Source organism: Electrona antarctica, assembly GCF_951216825.1.
Source record: "Electrona antarctica genome assembly, chromosome: 15".
Taxonomy (NCBI): Eukaryota; Metazoa; Chordata; class Actinopteri; order Myctophiformes; family Myctophidae; genus Electrona; species Electrona antarctica.
The window spans coordinates 12,711,655-12,733,331 of NC_136796.1; the positions used below are offsets into that span (position 1 = coordinate 12,711,655).

The window sequence follows — 21,677 nt, forward strand, 5'->3', positions numbered from 1 at the left end:
TAATCAAGGGCAAACACATTCCCCCTTCCGGAAGAGGGGAAAAAAAAGGCAGCACAAATTCACGATTTTATTGCAACATTTTTAATGAAGTCTCCTCCAGCACTAATGAGCAGAATTTTGATTCTGGACCAAATTAAGATGTAAAGACAAAGGAAACAGACAGATGGTACAAAAAGAAAATCCAACTAATGACTACAAGTGCATACGACCACCAAAGAGAAACAAGTGAAGATGGGGCTTGGTGTTAAAGTGAGGAGGTGATGATGATGATAGGACTATGTGCAAGACTTACTAACTCTAATCTGTACAGTTCATAACAGCAGATATTTCCAATCAAGTGCGGGGAGGAGCATAACTGCCAATGATTGATTCATTCATATACATTGTCATCGTTCCCTCTGCCACTTTCTTTATACTTCCAGTTTGTATCAAAACAAAGGAGCCGTTCACTTGAGGTCACATCATGCCGTCTCTTGATTTCTTTGCCTTTTCATGCCACCATCCATGGAATGTGTTATTTTTAATTGTTTTTTTAATATATTCAACGGAATGTCCTATGCGTGAGCTCTGAGGTCAGTGATGCATGGAATGATCTTTTTTTTCTTTCCCCCATTCAACAATATCTTTTGTTCAGGTTCAGCACATTATGAGAATTAAACCGAGTGACCATGCACTTAACTCATTTATTATCCCTTAAAGAGTGTTAATAACACAGTTACAGTAAACACTATGTACAGTATAAGACCTTGGTTTGTTGTACATGTGCTTTGTCATTGGATTGCATATAATGAAACCTATTGGAGCCCTATTTAAGAGAAAAAACTAATTGTAAACCGAAATAACTTGATTGGTTAAACCTGCTAGTTTAAATTGATTGGCTACAGTGGCTACAGTGTTGTCAAAAAGCGTTACAATAGTGCCTTATCTCACACTCACCATGTTGGCTAACGTTATTAAATCTATATGGTAAATTTAGGAGAGGATTTTCTGGATAGGTAAAAAAAATGAACATACCAGTGGTTGGCAAACCTCATTTTATAAATGCTTGTGAAGAGTGCTCACTGGCCATGGAAACACCAATTCAAATGACAAGCTGCTCCCTGCAATTGGCTGGAGGAATGCTCCAGATCAAGCAAGCAGTCCTCTTGTTGGCTGATAGAAGGAACAGCTTAAGCTGTAGTTGGCTGATATAGGGAGGAAGGAGAGAGCATGGTGAGGTCCGAATCTCAGTCTATCGTGAGAGTTAGCTGGATGGTCGGCCGGTCGATCAGTCAGGTATTTTTGCAAAAAGGTGGCGGCGGTGTTGATGGAGGCGTGGCCGTTTCATGGGCTGCCTCTATCCAGCAATCTCTGTTGCTGTGGTGACGAGCTTGCTTCCATCCCAGACGGTCTTAAACTGCTCAGGAACAGGGATCTCCGTCTGACAGAAGAAGAAACAATATACATGTTAAGTCAACTACGATAAGGAAACTAATCATTTATTTTAAGTTATATGTAATTCCAATTTAAAAAAGGCAAATGAAAACATCCTGCACAAGAAAAAAAAAAAAAAGGATACACAATACAATTCACTCTGTTCCATGCTCTGCAGAAACTAAAAACAAACAAAAAAATTCAGACACTCACAAATTCTCCATCTTTGTTGGGTACCAAAATGTTCATCTCTGAGCTCTTGGCACTGACGATTTCACACATCAGCGAGTCCTTGCTCAGGTAGATATGGCAACCGTCTGTCTTGTTGATGGACATGGTAGGGACCTTGCCTAACACCTAAAACATGAAATGCAAATTAAAATGAAATAAATAAACTCATGTTCTACTAATTTGTAAACATCCGAGATATTTTTGGCTATGTTGAAACTGACCAAATCAGTTTTTTTGGCCTATCCAGATTATAGTCAGATTGGTTTTCAGCAACAAAAAAAGTCTGAAGAGCAAACTTGCAAATCAGATTCAAACCATATTTCTAGGTGGTTTGAAATGCAATTTATAAATGCATGTGTCTCAATCTACTAATAGACACTGAAGCCTGATTTATATACCATGATGTCGTACGACGATGCCACACACCGAAAATAGCTGATCTATCTCCAGGTGTGAGCTGACATTTTTGGTGTGCGATACCATCGTACACACAAATTATAAATATGAACCATTACGCACAACTTTATCTTTACCAAACAATCAATGCCGATAGTTTGACGATGTCAGCATGCACAAATCCAATATGATCACTTGCAAATAGCAGTGTGGGCAAGTCTGTTTTATAGGTCGTTTTTTAAAAATAAATTAGATTTAACTGCAATCTGAACAAAGCATTTGTTTGGTTTTCAGGACACACACCTGAACCTTGACGTCTCTGCAGTTGATGATGTCTACGATGCCCACCACGTCTTCGAACACCAGGCCTAGTTTCTTACAGTTGTCTAACACAGAATAAAAGCACATCATATACATGTAGATCAACACACTGCACAAACTTTACCTAGGTTCATGTCTTGGAATGCAAACTTTACCTGGGTTTATGTCTCGGAATGCAAAAATTACCTGGGTTTATGTCTCAAAATGACCCAAATACAATACAATGTTATGGGTGGCTTTCACGGCAATGACTTTACCAACCACTTGGGGTCGCTATTGGCCAGTTATCAAGAACAGGAAATATAAAACAAGAACAGGAAATATAATAATAAACAGGGAGCCTATTTGTGTCCTCCTCACCCTGGATTATGAATTATCAATTATCAGCATTATTTGTCATAAAGCCTTTGCCTTAAAGGCCTGAGAATTGAGTTCAACTGATCCTGGGTGGGTCTAGTCACTTTCCCTGACATTATCCTTACCTAAAGTGATTGAGTTGATCTTGCCCTTGACGTTCAGTGTGCTGTTGTTGCACTTGAAGACATAGACCACCTGCTTCAGCTCTGTGTCACTGATCACCAAGTCCTGCGCGCCCTCCTGGTTCTCCTACAGTGGGAAGGAAGGGAGAGGAACATTAATGGGTGAGATTTAAAAGAGGATTACCATAAAAGGGTGCAATGGTATCAAACAAGGGCTTGTTTAGTCTCTGTGACTCATGCCCAAGTTTCTCAGGGTCAGCTACATACACATTCAAAAAGTCTTCCATTTTAACCAACCAAAAAGCCACAAAACAGGGGCCGGTAGAGCGGCCGGATGGGGACCGCGAGGTTCCCAGTTCGATCCCGGGCTCCCCCAGGGTTAGTGTCGAAGTGTCCTTGAGCAAGACTCTGAACCCCTAGTTGCTCCCGATGTGCAGGGTGGTGGCTTGCATGGTTTCCTCCGCCACCAGTTTGTTTATTAGCAGAGTACAACCTAGCGGTATTTACTTAGGGCACGTATTTAAAGACCTCCATGTCATTTGTGTGAAGTTCACAAGATGGTCCCATATTTCGGCAGGTCACCAATTTCACCATAACATCGCCATGCTGGAGTGATCGAGTGTGAATGAGCAAGTGGTCGAGATTTTGGGTATTGAAATTTGGCCCATGTGTCATTAGTTACCGTCTGGGGAAATCCCTTCTAGTAATCTACCATATGTAGATACCATCTTCATGTCGCTGCATTGTTTCTGGAAACACCCTCCAGGCAGGTGTATCCAGAAATGTCCTCACTTTTCTGTCTGACTTTTTAAGCTCTCGGCCAATCCAATCCAATCCAATCCAATCAAATCAAATCAAATCAAATCCTCGCGCACACAAAGCTGGGCATAGGAGGGACTAGCACCCCTCAAAACATTATTTAGATTTTTATTTGGTAGATGTGATTGACGCACCACTTTCCACTTCTTTCCGTCTAGCTCGAACACAGGGGGCAGCGTGCGGGTGGGGGTAGCTGCGGCGGCGGGGCGGGGCGAGGCACTGAAGGGTTTGGGTCCAGAGCGGGCCGGCGCAGTGCCCCCGGCCCTCAGGTCTGGATTCTTGTGTGTCATCTGGTCTTTGGACACATGCTTCAAGCCTGGAGGGGGACAGAATGGAGACTGAGAGTAAGACACCTTTCATTGGTCAAATGCACACAATCTAATTTGACAATTAACCACCATCATGAAAGCAATAAACTGGAGACTTTCTAGTATGATATTTCTCCATTCATTGTCAATGGCATTTAATGTTTGTGTTCAGACAACATTAAACACTATAGCTAAAATAAGAAAAATCACACTTGTGTAAAGTGTGGTGGCGCTCTTATCGTCATACATCATCATACGTCACATTCCGTGCTCAGCAAATCAAATAATCCCTATGTGGTACACACAAAGCTGGGCGGAGGGGCTAGCGCCCCTCAAAAAAAGTGGCCAGGAGGCACATGCTCGCCTACACCTCCCCTAAGACCACTAGGGATCAGCAGCTACAAGGGAGTTGGGATTTGATAGAAGAAACTAAGCAGGTAGAAAAAGATCAAAAAGAATAGTAAAAATGAAAAAAGACGGCTGACAAGCAAGTAGGGCTGCAACTATTGCACACAAAAAGCTCAAAACGCGTTGAATTTGTTGATCTGCTATTTGCTGTACTGTTTTTAAATCTATTATTTTGCACCCCTACAAGCAAGGTTTACAAACGCAAACGGGGCCTAGAAGCTGACCCAGCGGCGGGTGTGAGATGATCCTCTGACTGTGCCACCTACCCTTGGTGATATCGGCTCCCTTGTTGATTTCGGCCCACAGAGCATTCTGAGTCTCAGGGCCGCCGGCACTGCCACCACCCGATGACTGGCCCATGGCCATTGGAGGAGGGGGGGGCCCAGGGGGAGGGGGAGGGGGGCATCCGCCGACGGGAGCGCTGGGAGGTGCCGCAGAGGCCGATGCTACAGGACCCTGAGGCGGTGAAGACATTTTTACCGTGGTTTATTTGAATGTAGTTTTCCGTGTATGAGCTCTGAATAATAAATACATTACATTAGATACGAGTGTGATATAGAGAAACAAAAAGGGCAAGAGGGCACAAAAAGCCCGGCTTACACTCTTGCTCCAGGACAATCCCGTAGTGTGGTGCTCTTTGATGTAGTTCTGGAGCTGAGTCCAGATGGAAAGATAGGCTTTCACCCACTCCACATGCGTCTTGTCCCTGGAAGCAGGAAGAAACCGTGGCATCTATTGATTGTCCCTTTGCAATGGAATTGTTTTTTGTCATTGTAACCACATAAATATACACATCATTTATTTTCAGCAAAATTATTAGATGTAGAGGCAAAAAAGGTTAAAACTGGTTAATTGTTCCATCTGCATTGCTGTGTCCCTCGGCTCCCTCCCTTCAGCACCTCAAGTAGCAGGCCATTAATTATACCAGAGTCTACACATACCGGTAGTTTAAATAATAATCCAAACCAACAACTGAGGTGTGTTTGCTATTCTGCCCCTCAATGGAGTAGTCAACACCAAAGTCTTGTAGTAGAAGGAATAAAGTTGGTTCTTTTGTAGACATTTACAACAAAAGGTACAAACATGAAACCACTGAACCTGGACCCTGATGTCTGCGTTACTGACTGTACGTATGCATCTAAATTAACACGACAATAAATCATAAAAGTATACTGGGACAGCCACTACCATATTATTTTCTCAAGGCTTCTCGGTGCGACAGTGGCGTGTACATATTACATAAGCCATGATGTCAGTCCTACTCCTAACCGCTGCATACACCAAAGTGCATAACTGCTACATGATAGCAGAGCTTTATGTGGCAGTGCTGCTGAGTAAGTGAAACTGCTTTAACGTTATAGCTGGGGTGAATTAAAAACAGATGGGGACAGAAAAGTTCTGCCTCTTAAAGTACAGAGTAGACTACCTGTCATTTAACCCATACACTCTCAGTTAAGTTTTTATATTTGTACACTGTCAGGGTGGATTTTACCGTCTAGATCAGGGGTGCCCAAAAGGTAGATCATGATCTACCAGTAGATCACACAGGCTGTGCAGGTAGAACACATGACATGGCCCCTAAAAATATACAATTAAAAATAAATAATAAACTATTTTTGGCATCTGCCACACATTAAGGTGACTGCACTTGATTGATCGACATCAAAAAGGGCAGCGCAAACCCACAATGCAACAGGCCTACCATGTTTTCAAAAGTGTTCACACAAACATCAATATTACAAAAAAGGAAAAGAAGTGCATTTGTATTTTCAGCAATGGGATAATATATGTATATATTTTTGGTGGGTAGATCTGGTTGAGCTGGTCATTTTGAAAGTAGCTCTCAAGTCTAGAAAGTGTGGGCAACCCTGGTCTAGATGCACAATATGCTTCCTTACTTCTCCTTGTAGTCCTTAAGCACACGGTTGGTGTAGAACATGGCGGAGTCCTGCATCTCTTTCACAAAGGGGCCTGGCTTAGGAGCCTGGAACAAGCGAGGAAGAAGAAGCATATCAGATCAGAAAGGGAGTGGGTAATTTTGAGCATTTTCAGCCTTTATTTGATACAGGGAATGACAAACAGCAAATAGTCAGAGCAATCTGGAATCAAACCAGTGACTCACTGATCAGGCATCTTGTGCCCATGTGGTGTATATATACACACACCAAGCACTGGACTGACTATCAGATACCTCCAGAGGCAGATTATATTTCTGCCTTTCACACAAAGTGTTCATTTATAGGTGGAGTAAGACTATCCAACTATACATTCTTCTGCATAAGTAAAATCATTTATCACCTTCAGTTTTATAGTGTTTCAATTTGGTCTGTTCATTGATTTATTTCATCACTTCCAATTCCCTTCAGATTACTTCCAATTTGACTTTTTGATCCTGTATACTGTCTTAGTTCACTCATGGAATTAGAATCCTGACCTTTACTAAAGAGCTGGAGACATGACCTCTGCTAATGAACAAACACTCAATAAACAAAGTGCCATGTTTGTATTTTCTACATAGGACATGTCATGCCATGTCAATTGTCAACGTTAATTTTAATGACACCACAAAAGATTAACATATTTTGACCACAAATATAACCTTTTAAAAATGTTGTCTCACATTGTTATAATGATCATTAGAGTCAGATCCATAACTCGACTCTCTCCCCAGTCAGAGTTCAGAGTTTTAACGAATGTAGAATTATGTGCAAGATGTAATTTACATACAAACGTGAGGGACTTTATTTTACTACGTTTTTAAAAATAGTTTACCAAAAAGCCTCTCTCTCACACTTTGCCAGTGTGCCATGATCACCATCTTTGGTGCCAAATCTACCAATGTTGGCACCAGTGCCAAAGGTCGCCTACCCCTGGTCTATAGCAACGGTTGCTATGGGAATAGTGTACAAATGTAAACAAAGGACCTGTGTACACTCAATTAAAACTGAGGATTTTATAGGATGTTGTTCAATTTTAGTATCGCTATTAAATGCCTTTTAACTACATTAAAGTTCATTATCAAAATCACAACACCGGTTAACAGTGAGGCTCTGTTCAACTACTGAATGAAAGCAAGGCTTGTTTCCGCTGATTATTGCACACTCATTTAATCACCCACCCACACGCAATGCATGCATGCATGCACAAAGAATCCACACACACAGGAACCAACTTCACCCCACTCAGCAGGCATTCAGATGGCAGTGCCAACCCCACTCCCTTTCCGTCTCTCTCACCATGGCGACCCAGCCGAGCGCGGGCACACTCTCGCTGACGGAGGAGAGGTGGTTGAAGAACGGCGAGGTGCGGTTCTTCTCACGGAACGTCTGCACGTCCTGGATGACTTTGGACACTGGCTGCAGGAGGGTCGTCAACGTAGCCTACAGAGAAGACGACATTAGACCTCCTTTACAACAGATCTTCAGAGACACGAAGGACAGAAATGGACATGCAGGAGGGTCGTCAACGTAGCCTACAGAGAAGATTAGACCTCCTTTACAACAGAACTTCAGAGACATGAAGGACAGACATGGACATGCCTAATTTACAGCAGTCACTGGCTGCTGTATTAATCTCTCAAGACAGATTCCGCCAACAGCTGAATCCGTATGTAGGAATAAACACAGGAGCACCTCATTCGAATACATTCCAGATTGCAGCACCTCTAATCAGTGGGTAGTTTACTGGTTGATTGATTATGATGCATATTCTTTTCACTCACATCAGAGGGCTTCTGGGAGCTGGAGCCTACGACAAGGAGTTGTCTCTGACAGGAGAACGCCTGCTTCATCATTTCCGCCTGGAGAAGAAGAAGAAGACAGAGTGTGAGACGTAGTGGTGGACAAAGTAATCAACCAGTACTCGAGTCAAACGTATAGATAATCCTGCTGCTCAAATATTACTCAACAAAATCATACTGAGTTAATTACTGGAGTAGTTGATTGTATTCAAAAGTACATGCTTTTAGAAACACTTAGGTATTCAAAAGAAAAATTACAAAGTACAATTTCTTTATTAATATGAATGCATTTCTATGTTAAAATGTAGACATTTCCAGAAACTTTCCAAAAATATAAATAGTGAAAATAGCAGGTACAATCTACAGCAGATATACAATGTACTCTATGATGTTGTATTGTAATTATAGGCCTTATGTGGTTCATTCACAATGCATTTTTTTCCCTTCATAGAAATGTAGTAGAGTACTCAAAAGTACAAGATTTGTTTTCATATTGTTTCGATACTTGACTTTCACACCACTACATTTCAAATCAAGTAGAGATACTCAATAAAATTTAGTAAAGTACTACTACAGTACTCAAATAAATGTACTTTGTTACTGTCCACCACTGGTGAGATGGAAAGCCAACCAATGGCACAGATGAAGCAAGCGAGAGACAGACAGTGAGAGCATCAAGGACACAGGGAGAGAAAGTGAGATGAGGGGGATGTGTGTAGACTCTGAACCATAGAGAAATGCACAAAGACTGTACACAGCAAAATCCTCAGTGTTCATTTACCCATTTGCAACTGAGAATGTAAAAATTTAACCAAATAGACCCATATTATCCATCATAAATGGTACACTTAGGATTTTTACATTCATTTTTATGTGTGGCCATTATTCAAACGTTTTACTGACATGTTTCTGGACGTCACCCCCGATCTGCTGGCTGAGAGTGGTGTACTGAGCCACGGGACCTTTGATGATGTCGTCATACGCCTCCACATATGCTGATACGGCTGGACAGACACACAGAAGGAGCGAGAAGAAACATTACCAAGGGAGAAAGTCATGTTTCATGGGTCATGTTTTATTAACCAGTCTACTTTATCAAACTACAAAAACACCGGCAGTTCTGGCCTCTGATGTGATGTCTGCCTGGGACCTAGAGCTGTCTGACATAATACAACTTAACCCTGAGACTATATTACATTTGTACACTTATTATTACACTCATCTTAAATTAACACTGAGGATTTTACTGTTTAGAACAGAATAGGTACTACATTTAATTATCCATTGTACTATTCTCCTGCTGTTAAGTATTATTGGCTGATCCAGGACCAGAAAATGCAAGAATACAGCAATGTGTTCAAATATAGTTTTGGCAACACGGCTGACTGTGACTCAGCTTTAAGTAGGGCTAATCACAACATAGCTGACTATATAAATCAGAACCCAGCCCATGGGCTAAGCGTATAGCCAACAGGGAAAAGGAAGCCACCAGTAAATAGTACAAAAAGACAGACTTCACTGATAAATACTAAGGTCGTATATACGAGGTAAATTGGTGGAGGCTCCCTTTTCGAGTTTGTTAAATTTCTGCCTCATGAGTAACTTGCAGCCTTTAGTAGCTTGAACAGCTAAACCTTTCAGGCATATAAAGACATTTACTTAGCAGGATAGCATCCGGCTGGCAACAAACATCTTAATAATGACAGTTTAGTATTTAGAATTGGCGTACATCCACCACCAGCAATGCTGCCACCAGAGCCAGACGCAGCCTCCAGACGACCCACGGCTATCTCCAACCGCTGCACCAGACTGGCCAACTCTGCCATACCTGGGAACACAGACAAGACAGGAGAAGATGAGGGACATTCAAAACCTCAAGTGTTCATGTATCCATTTGTACACTCTCAGAGTTAAATGAACCCTTACAGATAGTGTGAACATTCCTTGGTGCTGGCCAAACAGAAAGTTGTTGCTAAATGCTAATCCACAAATTTACCCCAAATGCATTTTTGACAGTAAGGGTTTCAACTTTCCTCCTAGCACAGCTCAGATGAAAATCTAATGTGTAGTTTCTTTCTGATTGTTGATGCATCAAATGTAATGTAAACTAAAAGCTACCTGCATCTTGCAGTATGCTCTGGGTTAAAATTCTAGCAGGACTGCCTGACCTGGCGATGGCAATCATTTAAAACATTACCCTTGTAAATGTTTTTTAAGACAAAGAAATGGCTGATTTCTAATCCTTTGGAGAACTTTTTAAACCCCTTCCCTTCCAAGTATCATATGCATCAGAAAACTGTTTTGGCCTTGCCATGGTGATACTCAATTCAGCTATCCCCAGTGCAAACCACATTTCATGTCTGAACTTAAAGGACAGGCTCCTCCAAAATCCTCTAACAATGTTCTGATCATTTGCACCAGAAGTGGTGCACTTTATTCTAATTTGAGACTTTTTTAAATCAAAATCAAACTTTATTTATAAAGCACATTTACAGCAAACGAAATTGACCAAAGTGCTGTACAGGGTGAGAACGAAAATCATCAACAGTTAAAATATGCAAGTGCAACAACAACAAAAGTTCAACATCACATACAAACAAATCAAGACAAACATTACTGCGGTTAAAAGCTAAGGAATGAAGGGTGTTTTAATTTAAAAGACTTGATTACTATTTACTATATAAACCTTGGCATCTCTTATGTTGGTCACACTTGTATTGTTTGTCTTTGTCCTTTTTTTAGTTAGGGGCCCAGGGTTTGGTGGGACTGGGAGGGTTTGTGTTTTTTACTAAATTTACTGACTGTTTACCTTTCCTGTGACATTCCTTCAATAAAAATGTTAAAATAAAATATGCAGTTGTAGATTTTTGAAATGTTTTGAAATTAACAGATCTACAAGTTTACCATGTACATATTGTATAAACTAGGCCTTTAATATGTGGTTTTTAACATAGTTGATTTTCACATCGCATGGTAATAGTTTGACCATGTGTGCTGGCACATGTTACTGTGTTATTGTTGTACGACTTGCTGTGGAAGTGCACAGAGACCCCTTGGGCCCCAAGGGGTCAACAACACCCCAAGGCTTGGGGTGATGTTGCACATCTTAACTAGAACTATAAATGCACCAAGTCTGTGTGTGTGTGTACATACGTACGTCTGTAATCCATGTAACTTGAGAACCGTTTGCCCCACCGACTTCAAATTCGACACATGCGTTCCACCCCACCACAGGAGGTGCAGTGCCCGTTGTCGAGTCGGTCGGACCCACGGTTGTCCAGAACTGCCCCAAAAAGACCAATGCCTGGGCTCTGGATAGGGCCCCTGCCCAGTGTCCATATATGGAGCTGGCCTGTTCACTCATTGGTGACTGTTGTTCACGATCTGTTCATTCTCAGACTGTACAAGTCATAATGGTCTGATGCTGAAGTGCATATATACTATAACAAATACTACATTTGTGTTGACACTTGCCACAAAATGTCAGTAACTTTAACACTATAGGGTAGTCAGATATTGACACCATATAGTTTAACAGTCCGTTTTCAGTGACTGATCATAAGTGCAAGAAAACTATTCTGGATGTGACTGAATGACAAAACAGGAATCAAACTCATGCTAGCAAGATAAAAGAGTTCCTCTTTGAAGAGTCAGTGGTTGAGTCATAGTGACAAGAGGTATGGACTGGAGGCAGGCAAGTCATGACCTGCTGTTGAAATGCATGTACACAGTCACATTTTTAAATTTCACTTAGAATTATAAATGGATGGAGGTTTTACTGTGTACTTGTTGAGTGCAGACCTTTCCTACAGACACTATACTGTCATAACAAGTACTGTATGCCATCTAAAATCGAAGAACCACAAATTTTACTCTTAGGGGACACAGGTGTGCCTCATGGACACACACACACACAGACACACAAAGAATGTGGCTGCAAAAATGCATTGCTATACTAATACATGTTTAACTCTACAACTACCAACTTGTCTGAATACCTCACCCCAAGAAGTATCCATGCAAAATCCTCTGTGCCAATTCAATTGGACCTGTAGGTCTGTACCTTTTTCTTTCCATTTTTTACACCTTACAGTGAAAGAGCAACAGGGGTATAAAAAAAACATCCCCACAAGCCATTTCAAAATTATCATAAAATGTGAGCTCTTGTGTTATTGTACAAACCGAGTCACCTGGTATACAGTATACACACACATCTGGTTAGTGGGCTGACATTACATAAGACACCAGTTAAGTAACGCAACACCACCTTTACCTGTGTGACTGAGACCACCTCAGGCACTTTCACCTGGCTGCAAATGAATGGATACGCACAGATAAAACTACTCTCACTAATGACCATTAACCCATGCAGGGAGGAAACTAAATCCCAAGTCAACGTTTTTACACTGTAAAATCCTCAGTGTTCATGTAAGTCTGACTTGTCTTGTCAGATACAGGTAAATGAAGACCCAATATACTGTAGTGTGTAGGCTACTGACACAGGACTAATCTGTCAGGAACATTTGAGTTAGGCCTATGTGCTATTAATGCATGACACGTCAGTGTATATAATAAGGGGCATGGGAAATTTAAGATACAAATTAGTTGTACATACGAATGACTCATTTACAGTGAGTGAGGCAAGTTTAGGATCAACTAGGCGTGTCCAAAACACACACCTTAACTGTAAGATTAGAACACCGAGTTTACACAGTCAGTCACACACCCACCAACTAACTACCCTCTCATCCAACACTAGGCCAGGTGTAATTGTACCCATCATAGCAGTGAGTGAGATATATGCCTACAGGTATCGGAGTTCATCTGGTTCACTCCCTTCAGTTCCTTGTTACCCGAGTTAAGGTATGACAACTGAGAAAGGGCGGGTCAGTCAGGGTGTAAGTAGAGTAGACACTGTCTACTCTACCGTCTACTCTACACAGTAAAACCAGGAGTGTTCATTTAAGTCATGGTGTACAAAATGGAACGATCATTTCATTGTACACTCTTTAGTGTGAAATTACCACTGAAGATTTTACGTTGTAGTAAACAAGCACTTAAGTGTATGCTTACATTATAAATTCCTTAAAATGTATACGAGTAAGTAAAGCTGTACCGTGACTTTAAAAAAAGGGATATATATTTGGACTCACATGGGCCAAGCTACTCTGTCACACAAATCCACACATCCAATAGTACAAATTGGTAGTCAAGTCTTCCAGAAAAATGCTGACCAAAGAAACTGTTGTCTCCAAACTCTCAAGGAGTTTAAATGGACTACATGTGCACTGTACATTTCTCAAATTGTTCTCAAAAAGTCCCAAACTGAAATTGTTCAGAACATAGCCGTCCCAATACAGAAAAGGTAAACTAGGGTCCCGAAAGGGGCTATTCAGAACAGAAGCCCCTGCAGGATCGATCCATTCAACCATAACTGAACTGCACTTCCCGTTGCAGTCAGAACTGCAGCATCACTCCCAATCTTCCTCTGTAGTCTGAAAACCCACCTTTGCAGACTCCATCTGCTAAATGCCTAAATTGTAAGAACCATGACCCTCCAGGCGGCAGGCCTCTAGTCCAGATTTATTGAGTACTCGGTGTAATTCACCTCCTACACAGGACACCTCCAATTCCATATCTCCTGCCGTTTGCAATTACTTTTTACAACATATGGCACAGGCTAGGGCACAGCGTGGGACATCAACGCATTGCAATCCAACCAGGCAATGTGCAGGGGAATTGCAGTAGGTTGGCTCTGTTGCACATTTTCTCTTCGCAGATGAGTAAAGGCTGGGACGGAGGCTAGCTCTGTGGGGGTTTTGTGCCACACTGCCAGGCAGCAACAACACAGCCAGAGGGCAGACGTCCAGTTCTCACAGACATAAAGGGAGCGTCGACGCCGCAATGCACTTCTGTAACACAGCTATATTCTTGTGATAAGAAACGGGTCATAAAGTAGGCCATGGGAATGCGGATGGTCTAAAAACTCTCCCAAAAGCTCCACGGTCACGTCCAGAGTCTCGATCCCCGGCCGGTTGAAGAAACCACTTGCAAACCGATGACGTTAATGCGATTGTGGGATACATACATACAAGCGAGGAGGAGGATGCTAGGCTATAAAGAAAGGGGAAAAACAGCCAGACATGACGAACTAAATGACAAATGTGATGCGATCAACAACGAACGAGCCATTCATTCGTTTTAGTGAAGAAAGACATTCAGTCCTAACAGACATGATGAGATATCTGCCATTCTGACTCCTCGTCTGTTTCATTTCCTGTATTTGTGCAGACACCCCTCCCAGGCTGTGTGTATGTGTGTGTTGTTAGCTAATGTTGGCACCATCTCTGCACACAAAAATGGAAGTTTACACAGTCGCTTCCTGACAGTGGTGTGTGTACTGTAGTGTGTAGTAGTGGACGTCTTTGCACATTTCGCATTAAACACCCCCCCCATTTCATTTCTGTCAATCGTCATGTCTGAATGATCCAGTCCAGGGAGCGGCGGCCGGCGGCGCAGCACTCCAGACCCAGACGCATTGTTTTGTTATTATAGAGCAAATTGCCTCGACCACCTCATCCTCGCGTTCGTTAGATAGAATTATAGGTCATTATCGTCGCTAACGTCGTTGCGTAAAAACACCCAAAACACACGCTTCGTCTTACCTGCTAAAATGAGTGGAGCAGTGATTTTGAGGTGTGTTTCTTCAGTGGGAGTGGACCGTGCGTTGTGCAGGCAGGGCGCTTCACTGCTGGCTGCTCTCTTTTTTCAGCTCTCTCTCTTCTTCCTGGATTCAGTCAAAGTTTCCCAGCTGTCACCGCGCGAGGTCGTTTCCGCCCTTTAACACCGCACGCGCGGCGAAAATAGCCGATCTGCAAGACCACCGCGCGTCACCGAAGCGACGAGCTGTGGGCTTGCAGTTCGGCTAGTTTGTGGCCGCGCGGTACCGTTTTACGGACGGTTATGCGCATTGTGTTTTTTTTTTTGGGTGCTCGCTCGCTCGCAGCAACCAACTCCTTCATTCCCATATAAGGTCAAGGAGACAGAGACACAGAAATGCATACATGGGTGGAAAAAAGATAAAACTGCTGCTTCCTGCTCACTCTTCTTGTCTTCTCTATGCAGATATTTATTATATAATGTTATTACAATACTGCAATGTGCATAGGACAGGTTACAGTCAGGCTCTCATTCTAGGGCCGGCATAGAATGACAGCTTGTGACCTATGAAGCTATGCCTGTGACAGGTGACAGCAAAAAAAAAATCTGCATTATGTTTTCAATCTGTTAAATTAACACAAATCTTCATAAATGCATCCACCAGCTCAGTTGAGTTGAGTCCATGCCAAAAGGTTGTATAACTCAAGCATGTGTTGGTTTCTTGTCTGAACCTGTCACATCTGGCTGCTGGGTGGTGGTGGATATAGAATAGAAGGATGCAGACAGACAGACGGTCTACTGTGCAAAGTAATTCTTGTTGATTCAAACACCAACACCACAAGACATCTGACATCTTAGAATTGGATATAACTTACGATTCGACAAAGTTTACAGAGCAGTGAAGGAGGCATAAAGGGTAATACAAAAACGGAATCCAAAAGTTTACACTTCCCTTTTAACATTCTACAAAAATATAAAGTGACTGAACTTAGTTTCACAGTATGCATGCAAAGTAACTGACTAGAAGTTGAGAGGAACAATATTTGCTTTGTTTTCGCTCTCTACAGACTTACTGTATCTAACTTTTACATATTGTCTTTATGCTTTTACAACCAATAACCAGTGTCCTACAAAATACTATCTCGATCTTAGTTTAATCAAATGCAAAATCTTTCACATTCAGAGATTCCAGACACTACCAAGGACATTGTGTCCCATCATACTTGTCAAAGTCATTAACCACAGCAGATCATTTTAGTATTATGGAGCAGTTAGGGACACCCAGGGACAAATTAGCCATTGGGCCAATGGGGCCGTGGCCCAGGGGCCCTTGGCTCTCAGGGGCCCTTCGGGTACTGGGTTTGAGCCATTGAGGCCCTGAAAAGGGCATCTGGGGCCCTTCATTGGCCATTGATTTTTGTTAAATTTAGGTAAAAAATATGATAAAAACCCGTAAAAAACCCGAAAATGTCGCACGCGCACACTATGGGTGCCCTGCAAAAATTACCGGCCCAGGGGCCCTGGTGGGGGTTAATCCGTCCCTGGGGACACCCATTAATAGTCAGCCATAAAAGACAATGTGAATGTGAATGCGAACACAGTGAATGAGTTTATGTTATTAGGCCAGGGCAATGATACTGAAATTGTGGGTCAATGAATGTGAATGAGATTGTTATTACATTAGGCCATGGCAATGATACTGACATGGTGGGTCAATAAGAGGCACAGCTTAATGTTTTAACAGCAGCAAAGGATAGAGCTGGCTGTCTTGCTATGTAGATTGATTGATTGATTGATTGATTGAAATATTTATTAACAGTTTGCAGAATTACAGTACATTTCAAGCACAAACTCAATACAAAGACTGTTAACTGTGAGTGGACGACCCAATTAAGCTAAGCATTACACTTGTTTACAAGAGGGTCCACCATGTTCAATTCATCAAAACATTTAGAGACGTACAAATAGACACTTCTATATAGTCAATGAACAGAACAGGAATTCATCATAGAGGTAAAAAGGGAAAAGAGACATATACAGTGAGAGGGGGAAAAAAAGGGGTGGTGGTGGTGGTGGGGGATTCCGATTTTTTTTTTACGGGGGCCAGTTTCGAATTGCAGTCGTCCGTAGGTGCCCTTTGAGAGCGGTTTTGAAGGAGTCAAGGGATTTGCATGTCTTAATGACTGTTGGTAGGGCGTTCCACATTTTGTAGTTATGGGGGTTTGTGAAATTACAGCTATATGAAGACTAGACATCTGGCCATGCCAGGCTAGACTAGACATGAAAAGAAAGGGAAGAAATCATTTTGAATCAAACACTGTATAACAATGTTTCCACTTTTAGAAACAGAAACTGGAAGTTACTTATGGGATGGGATAATTGAAGGCTGTTCTGTCAAGATACAAAACTTTCAACTATCAACATACGATCCTGATAGCTTATGTATTTTTTTCCTACACCATCAAATCATAGGGGCCTGGGAAGGCTTTGTCTGGCTATCATTTTAATTTGAGAACCGATTTAGTTCTGTACCCAAAGACTGGATTCTGTATCAGCCTTTAAAAAAACACCAAACTTTCCAGAACAGAAACGCTGTCAGAGCGGATAGGACACAGTGGGAAAGGTGGAATAAAGACAGAAAGGTGCCTTTGTGATGATCGACTGATGACTATCTTTATAAGCTTTCATCACAATCAGGTCATGGCTGGTATATTTTGTATGAATACGAGACTGCTCGCCCCTTTACCAACTCGCCCCGGGCGTACAGCCGGCGGAACAGCGCGGCCTGGTATTCCTAAAGTAATCTAAGTAAATTATGCTTAAACGGTTAAACCTAACCTTATTCCTAACCTCGACCTCAGTAAAACAATGCCTAAACCTAACCCTATTCCTAAACTTAACCCCAGTAAAACTATGCCTAACCCTAAACTTATTTCTAACCTTATTCTCAGTAAAACAAAATAAAGAATACAAGAACCGCCGCACCGAGCTGTCGGCGTGAGGTCGGTGGAAAAAAGCTGGGGCGAGATGGAATTGGGGCGACCTGACCTGTTACCTTTTGTATGGCTCAAAGTCAGTCATTGCTGGAAACTCTTATGTGAGCAATCAAGTGATTAAAAGAATCAAGAACAATATGAAACATTTTATTTTAAATTCCAGTTGCATCAGATCTGGTCACACATTTAGGGAGGGGAATCCTTCACTAAAATGTTATTTATAAACATTCTTTATTAATTAAATTCTGAATATCTTCATTTTCTGAATGCTCTTTACAGTAGACTCCCATCAGGATGGGGGTCAATTCACTTTTTAATGATAAATTGTAAACTTAAATCTGCTTATTAACAGAATAAATTCCCCATTGTTAGATTGTAAAAAATAAATGTGGTAAAATGTAATTATTTTGTAAAGTATCGTAGGGACATAATACTGTATTTGGTAAAAATCTATTTTCACATGGCATTTAAAAATAAAATCCCACTTTATGAATTTCTAGAATTTAAAGTGAATCAACCCCAAATCTGTCAATTACTCAAATGGTGATTGTTGTTGTCCACCAGTCCTGGGAAAAATACAAAATAATTCCCAATTTTAAAACCTAAATTGTCCATGAATTTAGTTCCTTCAGAATAATAATTCAAGTCCAGTTGACAAGTGAATGTTCTAAAATATTTGTCATTTTATCCTAGGCCTGGTGTCCACTACTACAGGTACATTGCAAATAAAACCATGCACAAAAGTCTCTCATGCTGACACAGTCTGCATGAGAGACAGTGTTCTCCCCCCCCCAATTTAGTAATTGCCAACCCACCCTGAGTAGTCACTGCAAACCCCAATTTGTTGGTCTTGGTGTGGGTGACATGTAGACAACCACGGTCCACGTCCCCTCTGAAACATTAGTTACTTGGAAGTCGCTTCTTTTCATCCGACAGTGAGGCGTTTTATTGGGAAGACATAATGTGTGTGGATCCGATGAACACAAAATTATTCCCAGTTCCACTCCTAGTGCCTGCTGAATAGCTTCCCCAACCAACCTGTAGGAGTCGACAGAGATCACCCTCCCCTGCAGGCAGACTAACATGGACAATTGTGCCTCTGGTTTGGCCGGTAGGGCCAAGCCAGAGGCACCATGGAGGAATTGAACACCAGTCTCCGGCCGCAGTGGTGGGTAGGAACCTATCCCTGCGCCACCCAGAGGGCACCCAGAGAAAATCTTCTTTTAAAGTGATTGCTTATTACACACAGAGTACAGCTTGGATCAAATCACAGGTGTACCCTTTCAACATTCAACAAAAACATAAAAAAGTGACTAAACTTACAGGCCAGTTTCACAGTCTGCATGCAAAGCAATTGCACTATTAGAAGTTGTGAGGAGCATTATTTGGTTTAATTTTCCCTTTCAACAGCCCAGTCCAGTCACACTCCTAACCACCACCCACTGCTTCACACAATAGCAGGGGTGATGGCTATAGCTACTTCTTGCCATTATTACACACTGCATAAGTGAATGGTTCAGGTTTTTGTCATATCAAGGTAAATCCCTGATATGATTTATTTAAAGTCAATAGAATAGAATAGTCCCCAGTGCACCCCTTGAGGTGTTTTAAGTCACTGTAAATGTATATAATTATGTATACTGTATATGTGTTCTGCTTTTAACCCATCCTATAACAACTAGGAGCAGTGAGCAGCCTTTTGCTCAGAGAGCCGGCGCCGGGGAGCTATTAGGGATTAAGGCGGGCAGGCGGCACACTAACCACTGTAAAATGCACGTGCTCTACCTTAACCAACTAGAATTAAAGTATTTGCTGACCTATGAACTGAGTGAATACAATAAACGGTGTAAACATTTAACTTTGACATATGTATAGTATATTCTTTACAGTGATCCATCTGCCACATTCAAGTCTACAGAGTAAGCAGAGTAAGGCAGCTCAAGTGTTTCTGGACTTAAGCTGAATTCACATTAACTAATTTTCATTCTCGCAACTCCTTGATCTCTCTGAGATGTTTGCAAGAATGGTAAAGGAAGCATTTCAGAAAAATATAACACAGTTTATGCACTGTGAAATTGTGAATCTTCATTTAAATTAACGATTTTACTCTGGCTGACGTTTTTGATTCTCATTACGATGTCTCAATCACAGATCAGCCTCGTTCTTATCCCCTGATGAGAGGAAAACGTGATAGTGGAGTTCACCGACCACATGGTGGTGCATGAAAACATCATAGCTGCATGATGTACAACTGATACCTAAAAGAAAGGTCGTTTAAAAACAAACAATCAAAGTGTCTTCTATTAGCATTCACTCCACTAGCTTGTCATCTTGAGGTGAATGAGGAGGTATTGCCCAGTTCATCTGTCCATCATTATCACCATCATCTTGCCCTCATCCTGTGGGCCACAGTGATGGGTGCATGAGGGTATCCACAGGCTATTTGTTCTCCAGTGTGTTCCAGTGAATCAGACCAGTGAGGAGAGGAGGAGCCTCTTACAGCAGTTCCCATGAGCCTCTCTCCCTCTACCTCCAGCTAACATGGGGGACGACAGTCCGCATTGGTGACTCTGTTATTTGTGTTCGTAAATAAGACGCATTAAAAATAAACGCATTAACCGCTTTGTAAGTAAAATCATTTTTGGCACAATTGGCCAGACACACTTTCGCGACATACAGTACGTTAACACATGCAGGCTGCCATTCCAGCGTAACGTACCAGAACTGCAATATGTTGCTCATCATGCACAGACGTACAGCTACAGTACAGTTTTGGGGAACAGTAGATCAATTCCAGTGATCAATGCCCCTACGCCTTCAAAATAAAAGCTCCCTCATCAGCTATCAATATAATAGCTGACTATCGGTAGATACTTGGCAGTTTTGGTAGCATCAGTCTAACCTTGGACAAGTGTGAATTACGGTGCAGTGTGTGTGTGTGCGCACGTACTTGCATGTCTCAGTGAACCAATGTGAGTGTGTGAAGTGGGCTCAACTGCCGCTGGTTATCGTGTCAGTTGAGTCTTTCCCCTCTCCTTAACAAGAGAAAATGTTAGATATACTAGTCTTCTCTCGCAGTTACTGACTGATGATGTCACCTTTCAGTGAGAGAGGTATATTTCATCCTCATTGTCGCCATGTTACACAGGGCTCCTAACATTGTATTTCATCGCCATTCATTCCAGCCATATTTCATCAAGAAAGGATGCAGTTTTCTCCTCTATAGTGGCTCAGTGTGCGTGCAGGGACATGTATTTTTTTCTGACAATGGGATGTGATTACAACACGTATCCAGCATGTTCTTCGTCTCTCTCCTCCTACATCCAAGGGTCACAAACAGTGTCTTTAGTGGGCAAGTGGCATGATGTTGCATGTAGAAAAACAGCACAAGAACGAGGGACAAATAGCTGTGAGGAGTGGAGTCAGAGGAGTAAGTGCATGTGCAGGAGGAGGCTTTAGGGTGCTTCCCATTCCTCAGTTGCTATAGCAGCAGCTCTTCTCTTTGCTTCTTGTTTCTCGGTGGACCCTGTCCGTTCCTCAGGTGGCCATTCTGGGGTCTCAGAAGGTGACCTCGCTCCCGCTCTGTCCATGGGATCCCTCCCTGCCCGTCGTCACTGTCCAGGTCCGAGTCTGAATGCATGAGGGCAGAAGAGGATGGGGCGGGGGGAGCCTTAGCACGACCTGGTAAGGGGTTGGAAGGAGCAGAAGAACCAAAGGATAGAAAATAATTAAACTTAATTTGTTTAGCACCTTTATGTTAATAATAATTGATACACTAGTAGATGCAGGGCAAAGTGACCATGCAGCACATGACAGACACATGACAGATACAAACATGAAAAACAGAGGTTAATAACAAACAATGCTAAAGGTAGGGTAAGTGATTTTCTTTGGTTAAAACAGCTCT

General features: G+C 42.0%; 2 protein-coding genes across 4 annotated transcripts in view; both read right to left on the reverse strand.

The window, feature by feature from the left end:
- Positions 1-65: 65 nt before the first annotated feature.
- On the reverse strand, positions 66-14,918 carry cap1 (CAP, adenylate cyclase-associated protein 1 (yeast)). The gene is made up of 13 exons (XM_079522259.1): positions 14,780-14,918; positions 9,844-9,942; positions 9,018-9,118; positions 8,097-8,174; positions 7,612-7,755; positions 6,274-6,359; positions 4,976-5,081; positions 4,642-4,831; positions 3,794-3,975; positions 2,844-2,967; positions 2,344-2,426; positions 1,627-1,770; positions 66-1,420 (listed from the first exon to the last, which is right to left on the reverse strand). The coding sequence occupies exons 2-13, from the start codon at positions 9,938-9,940 to the stop codon at positions 1,337-1,339; spliced, it is 1,419 nt and encodes a 472-aa protein (XP_079378385.1). The 5' UTR covers positions 9,941-9,942; positions 14,780-14,918; the 3' UTR covers positions 66-1,336.
- Positions 14,919-17,896: 2,978 nt separating this feature from the next.
- The window catches only part of kiaa0319l (KIAA0319-like), a 32,773-nt gene continuing 28,992 nt past the window's right edge, over positions 17,897-21,677 (reverse strand). For all 3 annotated transcript variants that reach the window (XM_079521875.1, XM_079521873.1, XM_079521874.1), the window contains exon 24: positions 17,897-21,451. In XM_079521875.1, coding sequence (XP_079378001.1) covers positions 21,252-21,451 — 200 coding nt within the window. In that variant the 3' untranslated portion in view covers positions 17,897-21,251. The remainder of the gene's footprint in view (positions 21,452-21,677) is intronic.